Source organism: Vipera berus, assembly GCF_964194415.1.
Source record: "Vipera berus genome assembly, chromosome: 9".
In the NCBI taxonomy this organism is placed as follows: Eukaryota; Metazoa; Chordata; class Lepidosauria; order Squamata; family Viperidae; genus Vipera; species Vipera berus.
Window position 1 is genome coordinate 6,977,131 of NC_138212.1, and position 22,908 is coordinate 7,000,038.

General features: G+C 45.9%; 1 protein-coding gene across 1 annotated transcript; it reads right to left on the reverse strand.

Annotated features, from left to right (window-relative positions):
* Window positions 1-703: 703 nt before the first annotated feature.
* Window positions 704-22,908, reverse strand: USF2 (upstream transcription factor 2, c-fos interacting). The gene is made up of 11 exons (XM_081334942.1): window positions 22,660-22,908; window positions 14,193-14,239; window positions 12,142-12,257; window positions 11,700-11,819; window positions 9,732-9,885; window positions 7,838-7,925; window positions 5,510-5,568; window positions 5,017-5,111; window positions 2,693-2,821; window positions 854-1,028; window positions 704-757 (listed from the first exon to the last, which is right to left on the reverse strand). Exons 1-10 carry the CDS (start codon window positions 22,707-22,709, stop codon window positions 939-941), a joined length of 948 nt encoding a protein of 315 aa, XP_081191068.1. The 5' UTR covers window positions 22,710-22,908; the 3' UTR covers window positions 704-757; window positions 854-938.

Below are 22,908 nucleotides of genomic sequence, written 5' to 3' on the forward strand. Positions count from 1 at the left end.
GTGTGTGTGTGTGTGTGTATACGTGTGTGTGTGTGTCTGAAGCTGACCACACTGCATTTTTTTTTTCTTTACACCAGAACTACCTGTGACATGGGGTCCCTCTGGCTATGTTTGCACCCAAACAGGAGAGTGCCTTGGTTGCAAGAGGCCAAAAACGTGCAGAAGAGACAAAAGAAAAATCTAGGGTTTTGTTGTTGTTTCCTTTTAAACAGCCAAGCTCAAGGGTATACGCTCCCCCCTCCCCCGAGTTCCTAGGAAAGGGTGACAGAAGTCAGTGTGAACCCGTGTTAAATATATATATATATATATATATATATATATATATATATATATATATATGTATATGTATATGTATATGTATATGTATATGTATATGTATATGTATATGTATATGTATATGTATATGTATATGTATATGTATATATTTGTGTGTGTGTATCACTGCAGGATTTTGCCTGATGAATCTTAATACGTCCCGCCTGGGGGGGAGGAAAGAAAGGGAGGACAGAGACAGAGGGAGGGAAGGGACAAGGATACACCTGGTGGGAAGAAAGCCAGACGCCCCCTTTTAGAGCAGTAGCAAGGTTTGGGGTACAAAAGTCCCTCCCCCCCAAGTCCCCTCTGTCCACTACCTCCTCCCTCCTGCCCCCCCTCCCCACATCCCTGCCCTCCAACGGAAAGCAAGGAGGCAAAGGTTCATCCACAGGCCGCGGTTTTGGTGTGTCCTTGTTGTCGGGATTCAGAGGGGATTCGGTTGAGATATATATATATATATATATATATATATATATATATATATATATATATATATATATATATATATATATATATATATATATATATATATATATATATATATATATATATATATATATAAAACAAGAAGAACCGGAGGTGCTGTGATTCGTTGGGCGTGTAGGCAGAGGCGAAAAAAGGGGCTACTGCCCTGGGGTGTCGCCCACCATTTCAATTCCGTGTTGTTGAAGCTGGGCTCTCAGAAGGGCGTTTTCGTTCTTCAGCTGCTCGATCTATTGTGGAGGGGAGGGGGGAAGAGGAGGAGGAGGAGGAGGAGAAAAAAAAGGGAGAGTCTCTCAAACTGGGGAAAAGGCGGAAGTCAAGAATAAGGAGATGCAACTGGGTGCTGCAAAAAAGGTACGGGCAGGGCGTAACGGAGCCTGGAATTTCCATCGTATGTCACGACGGTTGTAAGTTGGGGCACTCATGTAACCAAGTCAGGATAACAGAATAACAAGAGTTGGGAGGGACCTTGGAGGTCATCTAGCCCAACCCCCTGCTCAAGCAGGAAGCCCTACATACCAAGGGTAGGCAACCTTGGCTCTTTTATGACTTGTGGACTTCGATACCCAGAATTTCTGAACCAGCCATGCTGACTCAGGAATTCTGGGAGTTGAAGTCCACAAGTCATAAAAGAGCCAAGGTTGCCTACTCCTGCTTTCCAGACAATTAGTTGTCCAATCTCTTCTTTAAAACCTGCCGTGTTGGAGCATTCACAACTTCTGGAGGCAGGTTGTTTCACGGATTAAGTGTTCTGTCAGGAAATTTCATCTTATTTCTAGGTTGCTTCTCTCTTTGCTCAGTTTCCATCCGTTGCTTCTTGTCTTGCCTCCTGGTGCTTTGGAGAATAGCTTTGACCCCCCCCCCCGCCCTTGTCTGTGGCAGCCCTCAAATACTGGAACCTTGCTATCATGTCTCCCCTAATCCTTCTTTTCATTAAACTAGGCATACTCAATTCCTGCAATCGTTCTTAGTATATTTTATCTTCCAGTCCCCTAATCATTTTTGTTGCTCTTCTCTGCACTCTTTCTAGAGCCTCAACATCTTTTTTCATATCATGGTGACTAAAACTGGATGTCTATTTTTGTAACTTTTTTGTGTGTGTGATAGCTCTAAAGCGGACACTGTGGTCATAAAACAAGTCCATTTATTCTTAGGGATGTTTTTCAGCAGAAACAGACTGAAATAAAACACACACCAGGCAGGCACGTGTGCATGTGCAGATGCACCCGTTTTGTGAAAGCAAAGGGACTTTCTCTGTTTATATTATACATGCAAACCTACAAACTGCGTCTTCTCTTGTTCTGAGATAGCAGTTAACTGCAACAGCTGAAATTATATTTTGCCAGACCTAACAGAATTTGCTCCAAGGCCGTGTGACCTGCAAGAGGTCCCTGAAGCAGGACATCCCAACCTCTGTACCAAATCACAACTCACTACTATGACAAGTAGCCCTCAACTTACAACAATTCATTCAGTGAACGTTCAAAGTTACAACAGCACTGGAAAAAGTGACTTACGACCATTTTTCAGAGTTACAATCTTCGGAGCAGCCCCCTAATCATGGGATCAAAATTCAGATATGTGGCCACTGGTTTATATTTATGACCGTGTCCAGGGATCGTTGCGATCCCCTTTTTTGACCTTCTGACAAGCCAAGTCAAGGGGGAAACCAGTTTCTCTTAACAACCGGGCTATCAATTTATCAACTGCGGTGACTCACTGAACGACTCTGGCAAGAAAAGCTGAAAAATGGGGCAAAATGTTTCACTGAACAACGGAAATTTTGGGCTCCATTGTGGTCGTAAGTCAAGGACTACGTGTACTCGGTTTTATCGCTGGCCACAATCCCAAGCCCTGCTCCAAAGCAAGAGGGGAAGAATCTGGGCTGAGCTACCTGTTGCCGTAGCAGATCATTATCCATCTGAAGTCTCTCGGCTTCCTTGAACGTCTCCTGCATTCGCTGGTTCGTCTGGCGCAGCTCCCGGATGTAGTCACAGGCTTTGGAGAGGATGCCCCCTTTGCTCTGAAAGAGAGAAAAAAGGACCGGGCCCTCAACTGAGTGGCTTGGATGGGAAGCATCTTCACGATCACCAGACCTCTCTAGGGTCCTACCTCCTTTGCACACCTTCAAACTTGCAAGGAATAGCTGGATCTGTTTTTAGGATGGGACTTGTCTATTGGTGACTGATGAATGGAATGGAATGGAATGGAATGGAATGGAATAGAATAGAATAGAATAGAATAGAATAGAATGGAATGGAATGGAATGGAATGGAATGGAATGGAATGGAATGGAATAGAATTGAATAGAATAGAATAGAATAGAATAGAATAGAATAGAATAGAATAGAATAGAATAGAATAGAATAGAATAGAATAGAAAATATGGAATGGAATAATGGACTGGACTGGACTAGACTAGGAGCTGGAAGGGACCTTGGAGGTCTTCTAGTCCAGCCCCCTGCTCAAGCAGGAGAACCTATACCATTTCAGACAAATGGCTGTCCAGTCTCTTCTTAAAAATTTCCAGTGTTGGAGCATTCACAACTTCTGGAGGCAGGTTGTTCCACTGGTTAATTGTTCTAACTGTCAGGAAATTTCAGACAAATATTGATTTATTTGAATTTACAGAGCTTGCTGTTATAGTCAAAAAGTAAGCACTAAGTGCTGTTTTCTATCAGCCTGAGTCAACCTCAGTGACTGGTGATATCTTTAGCTCTGTCTTGAAAACCACAATGAAATTGTTCATCACAGGAATTCTTCAAGCAGGAACTCTCAGTTACGACTGTGCCAGGTTATGCAAATGAAGAAACAACAGCTCATTTGCATGTCTTCCTCCTTCTACTGCAGGGGTCTTTCCTCAAGATGGTTGAAGTTGTTTCCACCACCACCACCACCACACACACACACACACACACACACACACACTTCCTAGAGCTTTAGGACTATTTATGGACCTGGTAACTTCCCATTCAAGTACTAATGTCCAAGCCTCTTAACCTTTTGAGTTTAGGCAAAACTGGCCAACTGTGGCCACAGCTTCAGGATTTATTAGGAGGAAAAGGTGTCTTGTGGGGCTCTACTCAGCTAAGGAGAAATAACTAGGAACAAATGTCTGCAAATCTATGGAATTCTTCAAGCAGGAACTCTCAGATACGACTGTGCCAGGTTATGCAAATGAAGAAACAACAGCTCATTTGCATGTCTTCCTCCTTCTACTGCAGGGGTCTTCCAACTTGGCCTTCAAACTTTTATGACCTGTGGACTTCAACTCCCAGAATTCCTCAGCCAGGCATGCTGGCTGAGGAATTCTGGGAGTTGAAGTCCTCAAGTCATAAAAAGGGCCAAGTTTGAAGACCCCTGTTCTACTGAGTTGGAGGACATTATCTATCCCCCATCAGAGCGATAAGTAGGAAAATAAGTGGGATCTCAGCCTCCCAACTAACCAATTAGCTATTTCAGAAGACTGCAAAGATGAATCTCATTGCTACCATCCCTGGAATTAATGAATAGAACCTGGGGTAAGCAACTTCGGCTCTTTTATGACTCATGGACTTCAACTCCCAGAATTCCTGAGTCAGCACAGCTGACTCAGGAATTCTGGGAGTTGATGTCCATGAGTCATAAAAAGAGCCGGGGTTGCCTACCCCTAGAATAGACAGGCTGTCAGCTGAGAAGCCAGGAATAGATCAAGGTAGTGGTCCACATCAGGGTCCACACCAGCATTTCTGTAGTCTGCGCTACCTCAAAGATGCCAATAGTTTGGAATTCAAGATCAGAACTATTTGGCATAGTTCTTTTTATCAAAAGCGCAGTAGGAGAAAGGGATTGCTAACTCTCTTCCTAGTTATCATCCCCCCACCCAAAAAAATTGGAATATAACTTCTCATCTTGAGTGGACAACTCAATACTCAAGCAGGAGTGGATGTTTCCACAAGATATAATCTGACTAAACGGTCCCGGTGGTTCCAATTAAGTCCACAATTCTGCCATCTTTGGGCAGGCCAACGAGGCTGTAATTACCCAAAACAATTTAAACAAGATAACACAACAGGGAAAATTCATCTGGGAAAAACAATCGGGGAAAAGTCTCCCAACTTTGTTGGAACCATGGAACGGTGACCTGGGGCATCTCTTCATGAGAGAAGCCTAACATCTCTCCAAACCAAAACACTGTTCCTTCTGGGCTACCCACCCCACCCAAGCAACTGCCCTCACCGCCCCTGTCTTGCTGTTGTCTGTATTGCAGTCTGGAATGATTTTTGACAGCTGTACGATCCAATTGTTGATCTTGTCCCGCCTCCTCCGTTCAACTAAAAGAAAAAGAAAAAATAAGATGCTGATCAAATATGGCAACCTGACAATAATACCTGGAAGGACGGAACGACTGGCTTTGGAGTCTGGGCAACATGTGTTTACAGAGTCAGCCTCTTGCCCCCAACAATCTGGGTCCTCATTTTACCAACCTCAGAAGGATGGAAGGCTGAGTCAACCTCCAGCCAGTCAGGATCGAACTCTTGGCAGTGGGCAGTTAGCCTGCAATACTGCATTCTAACCACTGCGCCACCACGGCCCTTTCCAAGAATTGGAAAAAGGGAAAGAACCTGGTCTTTCTAAATCATGTTTTAGAGCAGTGCAGTCCTTCCTCAACAGATTAGGGCACAAATCTGGAGACTGGAGTGAGCTCACTCAGCTTTGCTGTTCTGCCTACCTTCGTTGTGCTGAGCTCTTCGCCTCTCATCCCGGGGCGTTCGCGTCCCGTCCATTTTCCTAGAATTTGAAGGGAACAAGTTGAACAAATCGGAAGGACAGCAGCTTTCAGAGACCCTGTTCCCATCTCAGAACCGACCAGAACATTTTCTATTATTTTAAAAGACGAAGTTAAAGAGTGCACAACTCTCGGTCAACTCCCTTCAACACAAATAGGCATATCTTAAGAATCGAGAAACGGGGGAAGCTAGCTCTGAAGAGAATAGAGCTGGAAGGGACTTTGGAGGTCTTCTAGTCCAGCCCCCCGCTTAAGCAGGAGAACATACACCATCTCAGACAGGTGATTGTCTAGTCTTTTCTTTAAAATCTCCAGTGATGGGGCGTGCACGATTTCTGGGGATAAACTGTTCCACAGGTTGATTGTCCTCACCGTCAGGAAGTTTCTCCTTAAATCCAGGTTGCTTCTCTCCTTGATCAGTTTCCAACCATTGTTTCTTGTCCTTCCCTCTGGTGCTCTGGGGACACCCCTCTGCCGTGTGGCAGCCCCTCAAATATTGGAATACTGCTGTCATGTCTCCCCTATTTCTCCTTTTCTTTAGACTAGCCAAGTCCCGCAGCCATTCTTCATATGTTTTAGCCACCAGCCCTTTGATCATCTTAGCTGCTCTTCTCTGGATTTTCTTCTAAACTCTCAACATCTTTTTTGTGATATGGCGACCAAAATTGGCTGCAGTATTCCAGGTACTCCTCACGGACCTTCCGAATTGGAAGGAAGCGGATTGCCAAAACAAGAGTGTTTGTTTTTCTACAACCTGTCAGAAATGCCACAATTAGGGTGGACCCTTTCTCCCTATTGCCTCCATAATGTTGCAAAGTTCAACAGTTTTTTTTGAAAATTATTTACGTCTCTTTTTTTTCCTTTCTCAAAGATGTTTTTAAAAGAATAACCAAAAAACCCCAAACAAGCAAGGAGTTAGAAGAAGAAATATCCACATTCTTTTCTGGGAGAACACAAGTATACTTGAGCAACAATTGTGAAGTTAGAGAAGCTTTCAAGACTGAAGTCAGCCCTTTCAAGTAGGCCAGCTCAAGAAACAGATATGGCAAGGATTCAAGGACTCGTGTTGATTGTAATATGGTAGGATAAGAGTCTCGAGTAGAAATTTTACTGTTAGTCACCCACGTTACAAGAATGTTGCCAGGCTGACTGCATTCCCTTGGGAACAGTCAAATAAGGCTTCAGGGATTTTAATAATAATAACAAAAATAAATTATTATTATTATTATTATTATTATTATTATTATTATTATTATTATTATTATTATTATTATTATTATTAATAATAATAATAATAATAATAATAATAATAATAATAATAATAATAATTGGAAGGGACCTTGGAGGTCATCTAGTCCAACCCTCTGCTCAGGCAGGAAACCCTATACCATTTCAGACAAATGGCTATCTAGTCTCTTCTTAAAAACTTTCAGTGTTGGAGCATTCACAGCTTCTGGAGGGAAGTTGTTCCACTGAATAACTGTTCTAACTGTCAGGAAGTTTCTCCTTAGTTCTAGGTTGCTTCTCTCTTTGGTCAGTTTCCATCCGTTGCTTCGTGTCTTGCCTTCAAGGGCTTTGGAGAACAGCTTGACTCCCTCTTCTTTGGGGCAGCCCCTGAGATATTGGAAGACTGCAATCATGTCCCCCCTCGTCCTTCTCTTCATTAAACTAGACATACCCGACAACCGTTCCTTATATGTTTTAGCCTCCAGTCCCCTGATCATCTTTGTTGCTCTTCTCTGCACGCTTTCTAGTGTCTCAACATCTTTTTCTACATCGTGGTGACCAAAACTGGATGCAGTATTCCAAGCGTGGCCTTACCAAGGCATTGTAAAACAGTATTAACGCTTCACGTGATCTTGATTCTATCCCTCTGTTAATGCAGCCTAGCACTGTGTTGGCTTTTTTGGCCGCTGCAGCACACGGCTGGCTTTTGAGGAAGTTAATCCTGTGCTTCTTTCTGCAGTGCAAAGACTCTGATCTCGGCCCTCCCTTCACCCCTCCTCCCAGCCTAGCTGGAAATTCCACCCCATAAATCCCCCAATAATGGTCTGATCCATCCTTCCTTAGCTACCTTCCTTTATGTTCTGGCACACCTGCTTTCTCTGCTCCCCGACTCCAACATTACCTGCTTGTGATCCCCACTTGTTCTGCCTTCTTCCAGCTCGCCTCCCTCTTCCCCCCCCCCAGCCACACTACAGAATGTCCAGAACTTCCCTGACTGCAAGACCCTGATTGAAACTTCAAGCGTGTGTCCAAAGCAATACGTACGGGGAATAGGGATGGGTGCGGGGAGCTATAGTACGTTGCGTTCCGGTCTGCAACACGTCTTGAGGGGTCATCATCACGTAGAACTGACCTGAGGGAGAAGATATTATGCCACCAAAAAAATTAATAAAAATTGGGGAAAAAAGGAAGAGAGGATGTCTGCAAGAATATATATATATATATTTACAATTTATTGAGTTGTGGGGCAGACCCACAATCTTAACATGTGGTGTCCATTAGGTCAAGTCAGATGGTTTATTTGTCTGGGTAAAGCCTGTTAGGTAAACAGAGCAACTATTTTGTTCACCAGAGTTTTAACCTGTGGCACTGTGATCTTTTCTTGGAATCAATGCAGTTTTGACTTTTTTTTCATAGAACATAACTATGAACATCTAGCTAGATAGTAGCATTTAATTAGTCTGGGCTAATTTTGATAAAGGATCCAACTTAGTTTGTTTTTGCATTGTGGACACCAGGAAATTCCAGGAGTATGGACTAGCTTGGAAAGCCAAAACTACATTCTGGGAAAAAAAGCCATGAAAAACTATTTCTGTATCTGGTGGCCAAGAATACTGGTTCCAATGGTGTCTGGAAGCTGAAGACTACCCACACTTCAAAGAAAGGTTTGGACTTGTAGATTATTCAGCAACTTTGCCCCACAATGTTATTTAGCTTCTTTCTGCCCTCTAGAACTGGGGATCTCAACACCCGGCCTTCTCAAAGAACAAGGCCAGTATTGAAATTCACAGGTCTGAAAGCCACCCAGGTGAGGAAGACTAGCCTTGGAAAACAAGCAAAGAGACAGGAATGGCCTAGTAGTTTAAGGCACCAGCAATAGTCTTGATTTAGGCATGAAAAACTGGCTGGGCCAATCACCAGGAGACTGAGAGTTCCAGTCCTGCCTTAAGCATGAAAGCTGGCTGGGTGACTTTGGGCCAATCACCAGGACACTGTGATTTCTAGTGCTGCCTTAGGCATAAAAAGTGGCTTGGTGACTTTGGGCCAATCACCAGGAGACTGCGAGTTCTAGTCCTGCCTTAGGCATAAAAAGTGGCTCGGTGACTTTGGGCCAATCACCAGGAGACTATGAGTTCTAGTCCTGCCTTAGGCATAAAAAGTGGCTGGATGACTTTGGGCCAATCGCCAGGAGACTGTGAGTTCTAGTCCTGCCTTAGCTATGGAAGCTGGCTGGGTGACTTTGGGTCAGTCCTTCTCTCTCAGCTCAAGTTACCTCACAAGATGTGGGGAAAATAGGAGGAAAGAATATTGTGTGTGTTCGCCCCCTTGAGTTATTTATAAAAATAATAAAAGCAGGATAATAAATACATATTGATAGTCTTCGACTTATGGCCACAACTGAGCCAAAAGTTTCTGTTGCCAAGTATGGGAATTTGTTGAGTGAGTTTTGCCCCATTTTGCAACCTTTTCGCCACAGTCGTTAAGCGAATCACTGCAGCTAAGTGAATCATGAAGTCGTTAAGTGAATCTGACTTCCCCCATTGACTGACCGTCGGAAGCCAGCTGGGAAGGCCTCCAATGGTGATCACATGACTCTAGGACAGTGCAACTGTCGTTAAGTACACGCCAGCTGCCGAATGTTCTAATTTTGATCACGTGAACATGGGGATGCTGCAACGGTCGTTAAGTGTGGAAAACGATCCTAAATCACTTTTTTCCAGTGCCGTTGTAACTCTGAACGGTCACTAAACAAATGGCTGTTAAGTCAAGGTCTACCGGCAAATATATATAAAGGTAGGCAACACCTGGGCCCTCCTAGGGATTGTGGTTCCAACCCCCATCAGCTCCAGATAGAATGGTCAATGATTGGGCATTGCAGGGGTGGCCATTTCAAGAGGAGGCCGTCAAAGCCCCTTTCTGGGGGTCCCTGATTTCCTACCTCCAGCCTGTGTCAGCGATTGATCAGTGGTCTGTACGGACACTGCGGTGGCATCGCCCACGGTGGAAGCAGGGAAGTATGCAAAACGGGCTTCCCCGCTAACAGCATCTGCGGCTGGGCTCCCGCCATTACTGAAAGGGTTCTGAATCACAGCCTGGAAACAGAAGGAGATGTATTTGTGGATCTGTGCGCTGCAAAAAACCAAACCACCCCAAACCTAGATAAACAATGGAGAAAGAGCAAGGGGGAAGCCTTGAGTCTACCGCACGGGATGACTGGCACAGACAACCCAGCCCTGGCTGTTATTCATGCTGGCTAGGAGTGATCAGAGTAGCAGGCCAACAGCTGGGACTAAACATTAGGAATGCTCAATTCAGTCAAGATTTTGTGCTAAGTATGAAACGGTCCAGAAGCAGGTTTCCATTAGTAGAGGAGAGGAAACCAAGGAGTGAAGATCTAGTGATTAACTCAAGGTATACACTGCCCTCTTGTGTTTAAGAACAGGTAACAGATTAAAAAGGGACAAGGTGGCTCAGTGGGTTAAGACGCTGAGCTTGTCGATCAGAAGGTCGGCAGTTTGGCGGGTCGAATCCCGAGTGCCGCGTAACAGAGTGAGCACCTCGTCCCAGCTTCTGCCAACCTAGCAGTTCGAAAGCACGTAAAAATGCAAGCAGAAAAATAGGGACCACTACGGTGGGATGGTAACAGCCTTCCGTGCGCCTTTGGTGTCTGGTCATGCCGGCCACATGACCACAGAGACATCCTCAGACAAGCGCTGGCTCTTCGGCTTTGAAAGGGAGATGAGCACCGGCCCCTAGAGTCGGAAACGACTAGCACGCATGTGCGGGGGAACCATTACCTTTAACAGATTAAAAACAGCCAGGTTGGTGTGCTGATGAAGGTACCAAGCTAGAAAGTGGGAGACGGTGAGTTCTAGTCCTGCTTTAGGCAAAAAGCCATCAGGCTAATTTTTGTGCCAGTCACTTTCTCTCGGCCCCAGCAAACAGACAACGGCAAGCCACTTTGGCAGAATCTTGCCAAGAAATTTGGACGGATGCCATCTGTCTGCAAGCAATGTCATTGAAAATGAAGGAGGCAAAGTGCTCTGGGAGTTTAGAATTCAACACACAAGCACCTGCTACACCATACCCCAGACTTAACAAGTTGATAAGAAGAGAAAGAACTGGAGAAAAATCACAAAACACAAAGACCTGCAAACAGAAGCAGAACAACTGTGGCAAAAGAAAGCAAAGGCGTTCCAATAGCAATAGGGGCTGTGGGTGTTAATACCAAAACATCTGGAGCACCACTTGAGCATCACTGGCGTTGACAAAAATCACTGTTAGTCACTTGCAAAAGGCAGCTTTACTCCGAGCAGCTTAAATCCTCTGACACCATCAAACCACAACATCTTTTCTATCTCAGGACCTTTGGAAGGACTTGATAGGTGGTTAAAATAGCAATTCCAGTCTGAACATTTGCTTAGCTGTGCGACCAATCATAACAATAATGCTAATACTGGGGATAATAATAATAATAACAATAATAATAATGATGATGATGGGAGGGACCTTGGAGGTCATCTAGTCCAACCCGCTGCTCAGGCAGGAAACCCTATACCATTCCAGACCAGTGGCTGTCCAGTCTCTTCTTAAAAGCCTCCAGTGATGGAGCACCCACAATTTCTGCAGGCAAGATGTTCCTTTGATTGATTGTTCTAACTGTCAGGAAGTTTCTCCTTAGTTCTAGGTTGCTTCTCTCCTTGACTAGTTTCCATCCATTGTTTCTTGTCCTGCCTTCAGGCGCTTTGGAGAACAGCTTGACTCCCTCTTCTTTGGGGCAACCCCTGAGATACTGGAACACTGCTATCATGTCATCCCCGCTCGTCCTTCTCTTTCTTAAACTAGACATACCCCATTCTAGTTTAACAATAATGCTAATACTAGGGTTAGTCAAACCATTTCTCACCTGAGCAACAGCTTGCTGACCACTGGTAAAAGCTGCGGTTGAGACCACACTAACGGCCCCCGTGGCATCCGTTTGTCCATCCAGCTGACTGTCCGTCACCTGAACTACTCTGTATGTCACCTGGGGAGAAACAGCAGAAGCCATGTCACTCTTCTGGCTGACGTGGTATTTATACAGATGGGGAGGAATAGGGCGATGTTCAACCCCCTCAAAGATCTCAAACAATCAAACCCTTGCTATGCGATGATTTCCACAATGTGAAAAACACTTTTTGTTTGTTTTGGAGTGCGATGTAATCAATCAGAAACGGGAGCGAATTCCCATAAAGCTAGGCATTTGCCTGCTGTATCCCACCGTCTTCAAATGACAAGAGAGGCCGTTCTTTAATTGCCGGAGCTCCATCCAAAATCCCCAAATCCAACCGTCCCAACATGGGCATTACCTGTCCACCATTGTTCTCTGTTCGAAACTGGTACTGAATATTATGGTCTGCAAAAGCTGCTTGCTGGACACTGGCAATGGCCACTGCGGTCTGTTCATCTGCATTTGTGCCGTCCCCTGCAGAGAAAGGAAAGAGATTTTCAATTGACAGCTATGAGCGACGGACTGGAAAGCTGAACAACAACATCCAGTGAATTCTAGGTCCCTGACAGACAGGAAACCAGGTTGGGAGGGTCTGGATTTGTGGCAGGAACTGCAGAAGGCTGTTTGGGGGCGGGGCTGCTCTTGAGAGTGGAACTCTCACTATCAGCCTATTTCAAAATATCAGCTGCAGCAGGATCGAATATTTTCACATTGACATCAGACTGATCTGCATTGCGATTGTAACGTCCACTGTTCTGTTCTATCTGGGATGTACAGCTGTTTGACGGCCACGGAGGCATTTGGAAGACAAGAAAGCGCACAGGCAGTCCTCGACTTACAACAGTCCATTTAGCGGCTGTTTGAAGTTATAACTGCACTGGGGGGAAAAAGCGACTTGCGACCGTTTTTCACACTTAACAACCGTCGAGGCATCCCCCGTGGTCACGTGGATCCAAATTCAGACAGACTTGGCCACTCCTCTTTATGACGACTGAGCTCATAGGTGGTCACCCTTTGCAACCTTCTTACAGGCCAAGCCAGTGGGGAAGACAAGGTTCACTGAACAACCCCAGATTGCTAACTTCACAACTGCAGTGTTTCACTTAGCGGCTGTGGCGTGAAAGGTCATTCAATGGAGCAAAACTCACTCAACTGTCTCGCTGAGCAACAGAAGCTTTGGGCTCAACTGGGGTCATGAGTTGAGGGCTACCTGTAGGTTGCCCACTTTGGAACCCCACAGAGCTGAGCGTGCGAGAAAACGCTGTGCAAACCTGGACCATGTTACCTTTCGAACTGATCTTAATAGTGTGGTTGTGGGACCGGGGGAGGCCGAAAGAGAACTCTTAGCACAGGCTGTGCTTGACTGCCATGGGAGGGAAGGCACATTATACACCTAACGGGGAACAGAATCCGAAGCTCTCCAAAGGCTGCTGGGCTATAACGCCCACTGGCTACACCGATTGTATAACCCAGGGGTCTTCAAACTTGGCCCTTTTATGACTTGTGGACTTCAACTCCCAGAATTCCTCAGCCAGCAATGCTGGCTGAGGAATTCTGGGAGTTGAAGTCCACAAGTCATAAAAGGGCCAAGTTTGAAGACCCCTGGTATACGTTGCTGGCTGAGGAATTCTGGGAGTTGAAGTCCACAAGTCATAAAAGGGCCAGGTTTGAAGACCCCTGGTATACGTTGCTGGCTGAGGAATTCTGGGAGTTGAAGTCCACAAGTCATAAAAGGCCCAGGTTTGAAGACTCCTGGTATAACCAGCTGTGGTCTGGTTATACTTGCAGGACTCTGGGCTTCCTTGAGACAAGGGAGAATCTGCCTTGCAGATGGATAGTTCTCCTCTCTCTCAAATTAGTATTCAACAGTGCATGTTGTACCCTGCATGTGATAGGCCGCAAAAACATGAGCACGCTAACAGCAGCGAGGATTGTATTCACTCAGCACTGGAAAAATGAAAAAAAAACAAAAAACACCACCGTTGGAGGAAGAGATGACCAAGAAAATGCTGGACTGTGCTGAAATGGACAGACTGACCCTGAGAATCAAAGAAAAAGAAGGCACAGAATATTTTCAAACATGGAACTTATTTTATCAAGGGCTGGAAAAAACGTAATGGAGAGTAAGAACTTCACTTCTGTGACTAGGCAAAAAAAAATAACCCAGACGACACGTTGTTCATTAAGCACTCTTGAATTGCAATAATAGAAAATTAATACAATTAATAAAAAGAACAACATAAGCACGCTAGCTTTTGGCTGCAAAAATCTCTGCAGACTAGATCCAGACAGAAGGCAAGACAGCTACGTTCTGGTTTTTATACTTTGGGATCCCCGGCTGCAGAAATCCCAACCACGCAGCATATTTTGGGGGGGGGATTTCTGGACCAGCCCAAAAGTTTTCCTCACCTTCCTGTAGTTCAACTCCATCTTCACTTTCTTGATCTTTCTCGTGGCTGAAACACAAAAGGGAAGAAAACAGTTCAGTTCTTATTCCTTCCTGCCAGACGGGGGGGGGGGGGGGGGGAGGAGGGCACTCAGCAATTAAGCATGGGGGATTTTTCTTTTAACCCTTGTAGGATCAAAATGAGTCAGATGAAAAGTTTCAGCAGCACAGAATCACCCCCCCACACACACACACATACATGCATACCTCCAAATGGCTGCTTCCTTTTAAGGAGTTTTGCAGTGCAATTTTGCCTTGTAATTAACAGCAACACAGAACTTGCAAAACAGCCTTGGTTTGCTACCCTGTATTACAGGAAAGCAGCATGGCACACTTCGAATTTTAGTCTCCAGCCCTGGTGTTCACTCGCACAGAAAGGCTTTGGAACGCCAAAGATGGAGCTCTTGGCAAGCAAAACAGATCCTGTGTGGGCCAGGGTTACAATTCATGATAAATAAGCTTCTTGGTCTCAGGTTCCCCAAATGAAGGGCGGAAATCAAATGGCCAGTGAGTGGTTGAGGACTTCAAAAGAGCAGGAGTTGAAAAGATGGTCAGTTGAGAGGGGAGCTTCAGCCCTTGGGACCTGCAAAGCCAGAATGTACCCCACCCACCCGCCCCAACGTGCTCAGCTATGCAATGAAACGACGTTGTGTCAAGCGACAGAAAAGATGCCATCACATGCAGCTTTCTCCTACTTACAGAATTAGAATAGAATAGAGCTAGAAGGGACCTTGGAGGTCTTCTAGTCCAGCCCCCTGCTCAAGCAGGAGAACCTACAGTATGCTGTCTCAGACAGGTGAATGTCTAGTCTCTTCTTAAAGATCTCCAAGGATGGAGAGCCCACGATTGTCTCAATGCAGAATTTCAAGGACCCAAGCTGGGGATTGTCGTTGTGTAGAGTCCTTGGTGCTCTCTGACTTTGGTGGTTGGCTTGCAGACACGATGGACTGATGATGTTATTTAGTTGGGTAATGAAACTGCACCCAACCAACCAAACTCAGAGCGCGCCAAGGACTCCACAGTTCAACCCTCAGCTGCAGAGATCCTTCTCTATTGGACTGCAATTCTTTCTGCCCCAGTACAGTACATCTGCCACTAATTGAAGAGGTTCCCTTGGTGCAGGGGTAGGCAACCCGGCTCTTTTATGACTCGTGGACTTCAACTCCCAGAATTCCTGAGTCAGCTATGCTGACTCAGGAATTCTGGGAGTTGAAGTCCACGAGTCATAAAAGAGCCGTGGTTGCCTACCCCTGCCTTGGTGTAATAAACCACTTTTGCTGGGTGAGATGGATTGAGGCCCAAAGAAAGCCTCACCTCTGCAGGGTGCCACAGCTATCATTTCCATTTCCTCCTGGAATCCCTGGACCTCAAGACTGCACCCCCAGGAAATGTCTGGGCTAATATCAACCACCAAGTTCAACTTTCCTTTCCGAGAGACTGGAAGGAGAAACAGCTTTACAACCCCGGAAAAGCATCGAACTATCTTAATCCTTCACTCATGGCAGAGAGTGATAAGGATAGTCAGTTACTGCAGACCAGGCTGAACGCACAAGGCAGAGCGGCAAAGGTGTCCAAAGGAAGGTATGGCAGTTACTGGATAGATTCATGGATAAGCCCACCCAGGTAAGCCAACCCTCACATTTTTAACCAAAATACCATGAAAAATATGCCACTCGTGGAAAAGACAACCCACATTTTTCATGGTATTTTGGTTAAAAACTGGTGGTGGGGGTTGGTGTCAGCTTATCTACATGTACATTACAAGATATACAAGTCCTTTTTTAAATAAAGGGTTATTATATATACACTTGCAGATAAGCCCATTCATGGATGAGCCGAACCAATTTTTTTTGGGGGGGGGCATTTTTGGCTTATTTGCAAGTATATATGGTAACCAAGATCAAATTAAATAGGCTTGGAACAGGGGTCTTCAAACTTGGCTCTTTTATGACTTCTGGACTTCAACTCCCAGAATTCCTCAGCCAGGCACGCTGGCTGAGGAATTCTGGGAGTTGAAGTCCACAAGTCATAAAAGGGCCAAGTTTGAAGACCCCTGGCTTAGAAGAATCCTTTCTCCCTCTGGGGTCATATTGCCCAAGGGGCAATCCATCCTCCCCCAAAGGAGAGTTATTTATTTATTTATTTATTTGCTTGTTATTTATTTGATCAATTTATGTTGCCACCTTTCTCACAATTGAACTCTGCGGGTCTACGTGGGATCGAAAACCACCAAGTTTCAGGCTATTTGAGGGACTGTACATCTCAAAACGTTTCTGCTCCTCCTACCAGAATTGGATATTCTCTATTAAGCAATGCCATCTTTGCTAGACCCAACAGTAATTGTGCCTTCTCTGCTGCAGAGCATGCCTTATGAAGCATAATCGCTCCACAACTATGTTAAGTCTTCCATACAGGTTTTAAAGACCTGGCTGTTCCCTAGACTTTGAGTTTAGCAGCAGAACAAGCTCTAATTGGCTTCTTCTTCTTTTCTTTGTAAATGGAATTATTTTTGCAACCTCAAGACATTTGTTATTTAGATGGGTTTTGTTGCTATCGTTGGATACAGTTATTCCCATGAGACGGGCAGGTATGGAAGTCACTTGAGTGGACGCCATTTCAAAACACAAAGAAAAAACAAAGAATAATCAGTCAAGAAATACAAGGAGTCCTTGCTTAACGACCACTTAAAATTATGATGGTGCTGAACGAAGGATGTTTAGAATTGGTCCTTGAAGTTCTGGCCCTCCCACGGTCACGTGATCGTGGTCTGGACAGAATGCACTCTGTCTGCACTTACGAGGGAGACCGTGTCCCTGTGGTCACCACTTGAGACCTTCCCTGGCAGGTTCCCACAAACAAAATTAATGGGGAAACAGGCTGGGAAGGGTGCAAGACACTACTGTCAGGTGGTTCACATTCCCACGGCTTTTTCTCTGAAGGAACCTTGGCTACGAGGTCCCAAGGATGTTGCATTCCATAGCAAGTGTACGCAGAATTGCCCCTGTGCACCTTATTGTTCTGGGGGCAAGGGCAGAGACGTGGAGAACAGGCTTTCCAGGCCTTGGCAAATTACACCGTTTAATAAATGGGACCCAGAGTGTGTCCACCCTGTTGGATCTAATGGGACAAGCAGAACAATCAGAGAGAGACGGTCCTTTGCATATGAGCACAGTGGCTCATGAGGTTAGGACACTGGGCTGATGTTCGTCAGCTTCGCGGTTGAGACCTGTTTGCTAACGTGGGATGGGGTGAGCTCCCGTCACACCCTGACCCAGCAGTTTGAACCTGGGTGACTGCGAGTAGATAAATGGGCACCACTTTGGTGGACAATTTAACGGGGACGTGAAAGGAGCCCCCAACTGGGCAACCGTGATCTGTTCAATCCTTTCAACCTGGCAATGCTTCCGTGCTCTCCATTGGACTGTAGTAGCAGCCCTCCATCATTTTAGATAAGATAAGATAACCTTTATTGTCATTTTTTTTTTACTGTGGGCACAGCAGCACACATCAAAAATGAAACTTAGTTGCCCGCTCTCACATACATGACACACACCTAACCATACTGTATACACATATGAATAGACCCACACCCCTACATATACACAACAAATAAATATTAAAAACTGTCCATCTTGAATATATAACAGAGGAAGCCTGAGAGTTCACAAGGTTAATGCTGTGTGGAATGAAACTATGGCTGAATCTGGATGTTCTGCTACGGATACCACAAAGCCTCCTCCCAGAAGGTAACAAGGAAAACAGGTTGTGAAGAGGATGAGTAGTGTCCCAGATAATCTTACGGACCCTGTTCAAACAACGCTTCTGTGCTATGTCCTGGATGGGAGGGAGGGAACTGCCAATGATCTTTTCGGCCATCCTCACCACTCTCTGCACCGCCTTCCTGTCTGAAGCAGGGATGCTTCCAAACCAGACTGTGATGCCGAATGACAGGATGCTCTCGATCGTCCCCCTGCAGAAAGTGGTCAGGACAGGGGAAGGAAGATGTGCTTTTCTCATGCGACGCAGAAAATGCAGGCGCTGCTGTGCCCGCTTCACCAGTTTCTCACTGTTGAGCGACCAAGACAGCCTACTCCTTAGCTGCACACCCAGGAATTCGATCCTGGTAACCATTTTCTATGCATTCCTAAGAGCGAGGCCGAGCTACACAACACACCAGCTGTACCAAAACCTCAGCTGTCACCCTCTGAAAGATTCTGCTCTCCCAATTCCTCTTTGTTCCCATTTTTGCTCTGTTCCTTCTGGATTCGCACACACTTGCCGCTGCCCCCAAATTCCAAACCAACCTAGCTAATCCCATCCATCCTACCTAACTGAAACTGACACATCCCTCGCTAAGTGAGGTAGTTGCAAAATAAGTCACACCTGATTTTCTCATCTTTTTTGCTACTCTTGTTAAACAAAGCACTGTGGCTCTTAAGTAAATCTGTCTTACCCCAGTGTCTTTGCTTGTCAGAAGCTGGCTGGGAAATCGCAAATGGCGATCATATGTCCCCTGGATGCTGCAACTGTGGTATCAACACATGTTAGCTGCCAATTGCCTGAACGGTGATCGCATTACGGCAGGGATGAAAGTGTGGGGGACCTGTTGTAAGTCACTTTTTTCAGCGCCGTTGTAACTTTGAATGGTCGCTAAACAAATGATGGTAAGCTGAGTATTTTTCAGAAGTGGAAAGTTGAACAGAATTTAAGGAGTTGAAGTCCAGACATCTTAAACCAGGGGCCTTCAAACTTGGCCCTTTATATGACTTGTGGACATCAACTCCCAGAATGCCTGGCTGAGGAATTCTGGGAGTTGAAGTCCACAAGTCATAAAAGGGACAAGTTTGAAGACCCCTGTCTTAAAGCTACCAAGTTTGAAAAATACTGTTCTACTCTATCATCACCACCTTTAAAGGATAGAGAAAAAAAGCCACATGAAAATTCCCACTGCCCCAGATCACATTAACTATGGAAGGCCACAGTTTGCACTCTGAAAAATAAGATATACCTACATCACCCCTTTAAATTATTATCAGAATGATAAAAAGACCTGGGGTTGTCTCATGCATGCTTTCCTAATAGTTTTTAACTGCATCTGGAAATCCCGGTGTTTATTTATTTGGAAATCTGTGTATCACTTTTGCAGAACAATAGAAGCAATCTGAGGAATTTCCCTAGTTTAAGAATGGTTTAGAAACCTCCTCTGATGGGGCAAAAATACTGACGCATATATCTCTCATGTGTAAACACTTCATTTTTTAAGCAGCGGTGTGTGAATGTACGCATGTGGGATCTTTTCCTATTTTGGTGCCCTACTTAAACCTGCTTTCACAGCTTTATGTCCAAAATTCACTGCAGAAAGGGGTCTCTGTTGTGAGAAAGGGGTACCCCAAAACATTAATTTGGTGAAGTTCGTTCATTGGTCATTCTTTCTCACCTAAATCTAATTTATTAAGACCTTCCTATTTCAACTCCCAATGGGCTTTTTTCTAATCCAGAGCCACTTCAGTGGCCCATCCCAGCTTTAGAGTAACTGCTGAGTAGCAAATACTAATAATAGATGGCCTTTTCTGCTTTGTCCCTGTTCTACTTTTTGTCAAATCAGGTTGGTTTGGGTTGTTATTATTATTATTATTATTATTATTATTATTATTATTATTATTATTATTATTATTTTGGGAAGGGGGAGTAACGTCCCCTCCCCAATATAGTACACCAATAGGGGCAGAGAAACGAGAAGCGGCAGGAATAGCCTCAGGTTAAGTCCAAAGAGGAGTAAGAGAAATATGATAAATAATTAAAGGACAAGCAGGGGGCAGAACAAATGAGAGTTCAATGCAAAAAGAAAAGTGATTGAAAAGAACCTCCAAATTGGATGGGATTTGGGGAGTTAAACTAACTCAAGCTGTCTGCCCAGTTTGACACACAAAATCCAGAGCATCCCCAAAAGGCCTCGCTTGAAGATTTATTTATTTTTTTCAATCTGTGCTGCTGCAACTTTACTGAGCCAATTAACATAACTACAAATTTCCAGAAGGGTTGAGAGAGAGAGCATAGTGCACAGAATTTAGTACTCCGAGCTTTGTGGTTTGTCCCCCAAATTACTAGCCGGGGGGGAAAAAACCAAAATCTTTACTGGTCTTTTTGAGGGGTGGTTATTAGAAAAAGAGCGAGCCACCCATTAGCTCACCTTCCTGCTATTTCTAATCGCCTTTAGTGATGAAGCAAGTCTATAAAATATCAAGGCTGAATTATTTAGTATTTCAGCATACTCATTCCCCTCAAAGGGATTCTGAACAGCCTGCCTGATTCTGGCACGATCACTTTATTCTCCTTTTACCACAATGCAGCGGCTGAAAAAGGCAGTTGAGAGTCATAGTTAAGGTACTGGATTAGGAGCAGAGGTGATCCAGAGCACAGCCACTGTCTCAACCCAGCCAATTTCACAGAGCTGCTATTGGTGTGTGTGTGTGTGTGTGTGTGTGTGTGTGTGTGTGTGTGTGTGTGTGTAGAAATGGAGAGGGGGAGAAATGGAGGAAAACACCACACAGCTGCTTTGAGCTCCTGTGTGAACAACAGAACATAAATCTAAGAAAGAATAGAATAGAATAGAATAGAATAGAATAGAATAGAATAGAATAGAATAGAATAGAATAGAATAGAATAGAATAGAATAGTTGGAAGGGATCTTGGAGGTCTTCTAGTCCACCCCCCTGCTCAGGCAGGAAACCCTTTACCATTTCAGAGCTGTTTGCTGGAAAGGCAGCTCACCTGGCCTATTCACTACTTTGTCAGCACTGCTGTGATGTGAGAATTATTCTGTGCCCCAGATCTATCCAATGATCTGAACCAAAACTGGATTAAGTGTATTGTGCAAGCCAGGCAGGTAAGAAGACAAGCGGAAGATAACAGCATCACGCCAAGGTGCCTCATCTGCACTCAGCCCACATCATACCCCTCCCAGTTCAGACCATCAGTTTCACTCTGCTTCCTCCCCCCCCCCCGTTTTTCCCCCCCTCCCCCCCACGTCCTTCCTTTGTGCAACCACCTGCCCTGTATTCCAGCTTACTGACAAACAACCCTTAGCCCAGGGGTCTTCGAACTTGGCCCTTGGATGACTGGTGGACTTCAACTCCCAGAATTCCTCAGCCAGCCTGCCTGGCTGAGGAATTCTGGGAGTTGAAGTCCACCAGTCATCCAAGGGCCAAGTCTGAAGACCCCCTGCCTTAGCCGAAGGGAGAAGAACACAGGGGGTCGCTCTTTTCAGTCTGCCTAACAACCCCACGAGGTAGGCCAGAGACACCATATATATATATATATATATATATATATATATATATATATATATATATATATATATATATATATATATATATATATATATATATATATATATATATATATATATATATATATATGTGTGTGTGTGTGTGTGTGTGTGTGTGTGTGTGTGTGTGTGTATATGTATATGTATATATAGCACAAGGTCAGCCAATGAGAATAGGAATCCTGATCCGAAACTGAAACCTGGGTGTCTGAAGGCCCCTTGGAGGTCCGGATGTTTCCTCCCCTTCACCCGAGGACTTCCCATCCCTGTTTGACAGCCGGCTCTGGATGTGGGGTTGACCCTCCCCCCTCCCCCCCCCTCCTCGACGGCAGCCAACCAACCAATCTCCGCGTGGCTGCCCTTTCCAGTGTGACAGCAAGCGCCGGACACTCAAAACTGCTTTTTCTTTTTTCTCCCTTCTCCGGATCGCCCCGGACAACATTTCCTATCTTGGACAGGTGGGGAGGGAAATCCCACCCGCCGCCTCCTCCTCCTTCAGCCTTTCCCAACGCGACGCTGGTCCTTTGCAGAACGCAGACCCAGCCTTTCCCCCCCCCACCCCGCCCTCTCCTCCCCGCAAGCCACTGGGAAGGATGGGAGTTGTAGTCCCAACCTCTCCCCCACCCCCTCCCCTGGAAAGCCAAAGAGGGGGTTAGGAATCCCACCACCCGGAGAGCATAACGACCCCCCCTCCCACGGCATTAGAGACGGCGGGACGGTGTACGCGTGTACATGCGTGCGTGTGCATGCAACGCGTGTACACGCAACGACCCAGTTTTTTTTGTTTCCCCGACCCGGCAGCTCTCCGTTCTCACCACCCGGAGACCCCTGGGCAGTGCCCTCTCCCCTCCCCCCAGGGGCAGAAAGAGCGGATCGCCCAAGCTCGGCCGTGTCCTCCATTTTGTTCTCCCCCTCCCGCCGCCTCCTCCTCCTCCTCCTCCAGCGCAGGACCGAGCAAGGCGGTGGATCGAGGCTCTCGGCTCCCTCCCCTCCCCCACCCTCCGTAGGCCTGGGAGGCCGGAAAAGCCGGGCTCCCCGCCGAAGAAAGGCAGCGCCCGGGAGGATCCGGCCGGGCTCCGCTGCAGGTCTCGTCCTGCCCTTACCTGGAAGCGGCGGCGGTGGCTGTATCCAGTCCGGGTTCCAGCATGTCCATGGGGGGAGAGGGGAAGGGGAGGGGGAAGGGAGAGGGAGGGGGCGCCCGGCTGGCCCCAAGGGGGACGGGTGGGGGGGGGCGGGCAGCAGGAGAAGGAAGGGACGAGTTGGAAATCTCACGCCGGAGGGAGGTAGAGGGGACGCGGAGGAGACACGGGAGCCGAGGCGCTGATCACGGGGACAAACACTCGGGTCATGTG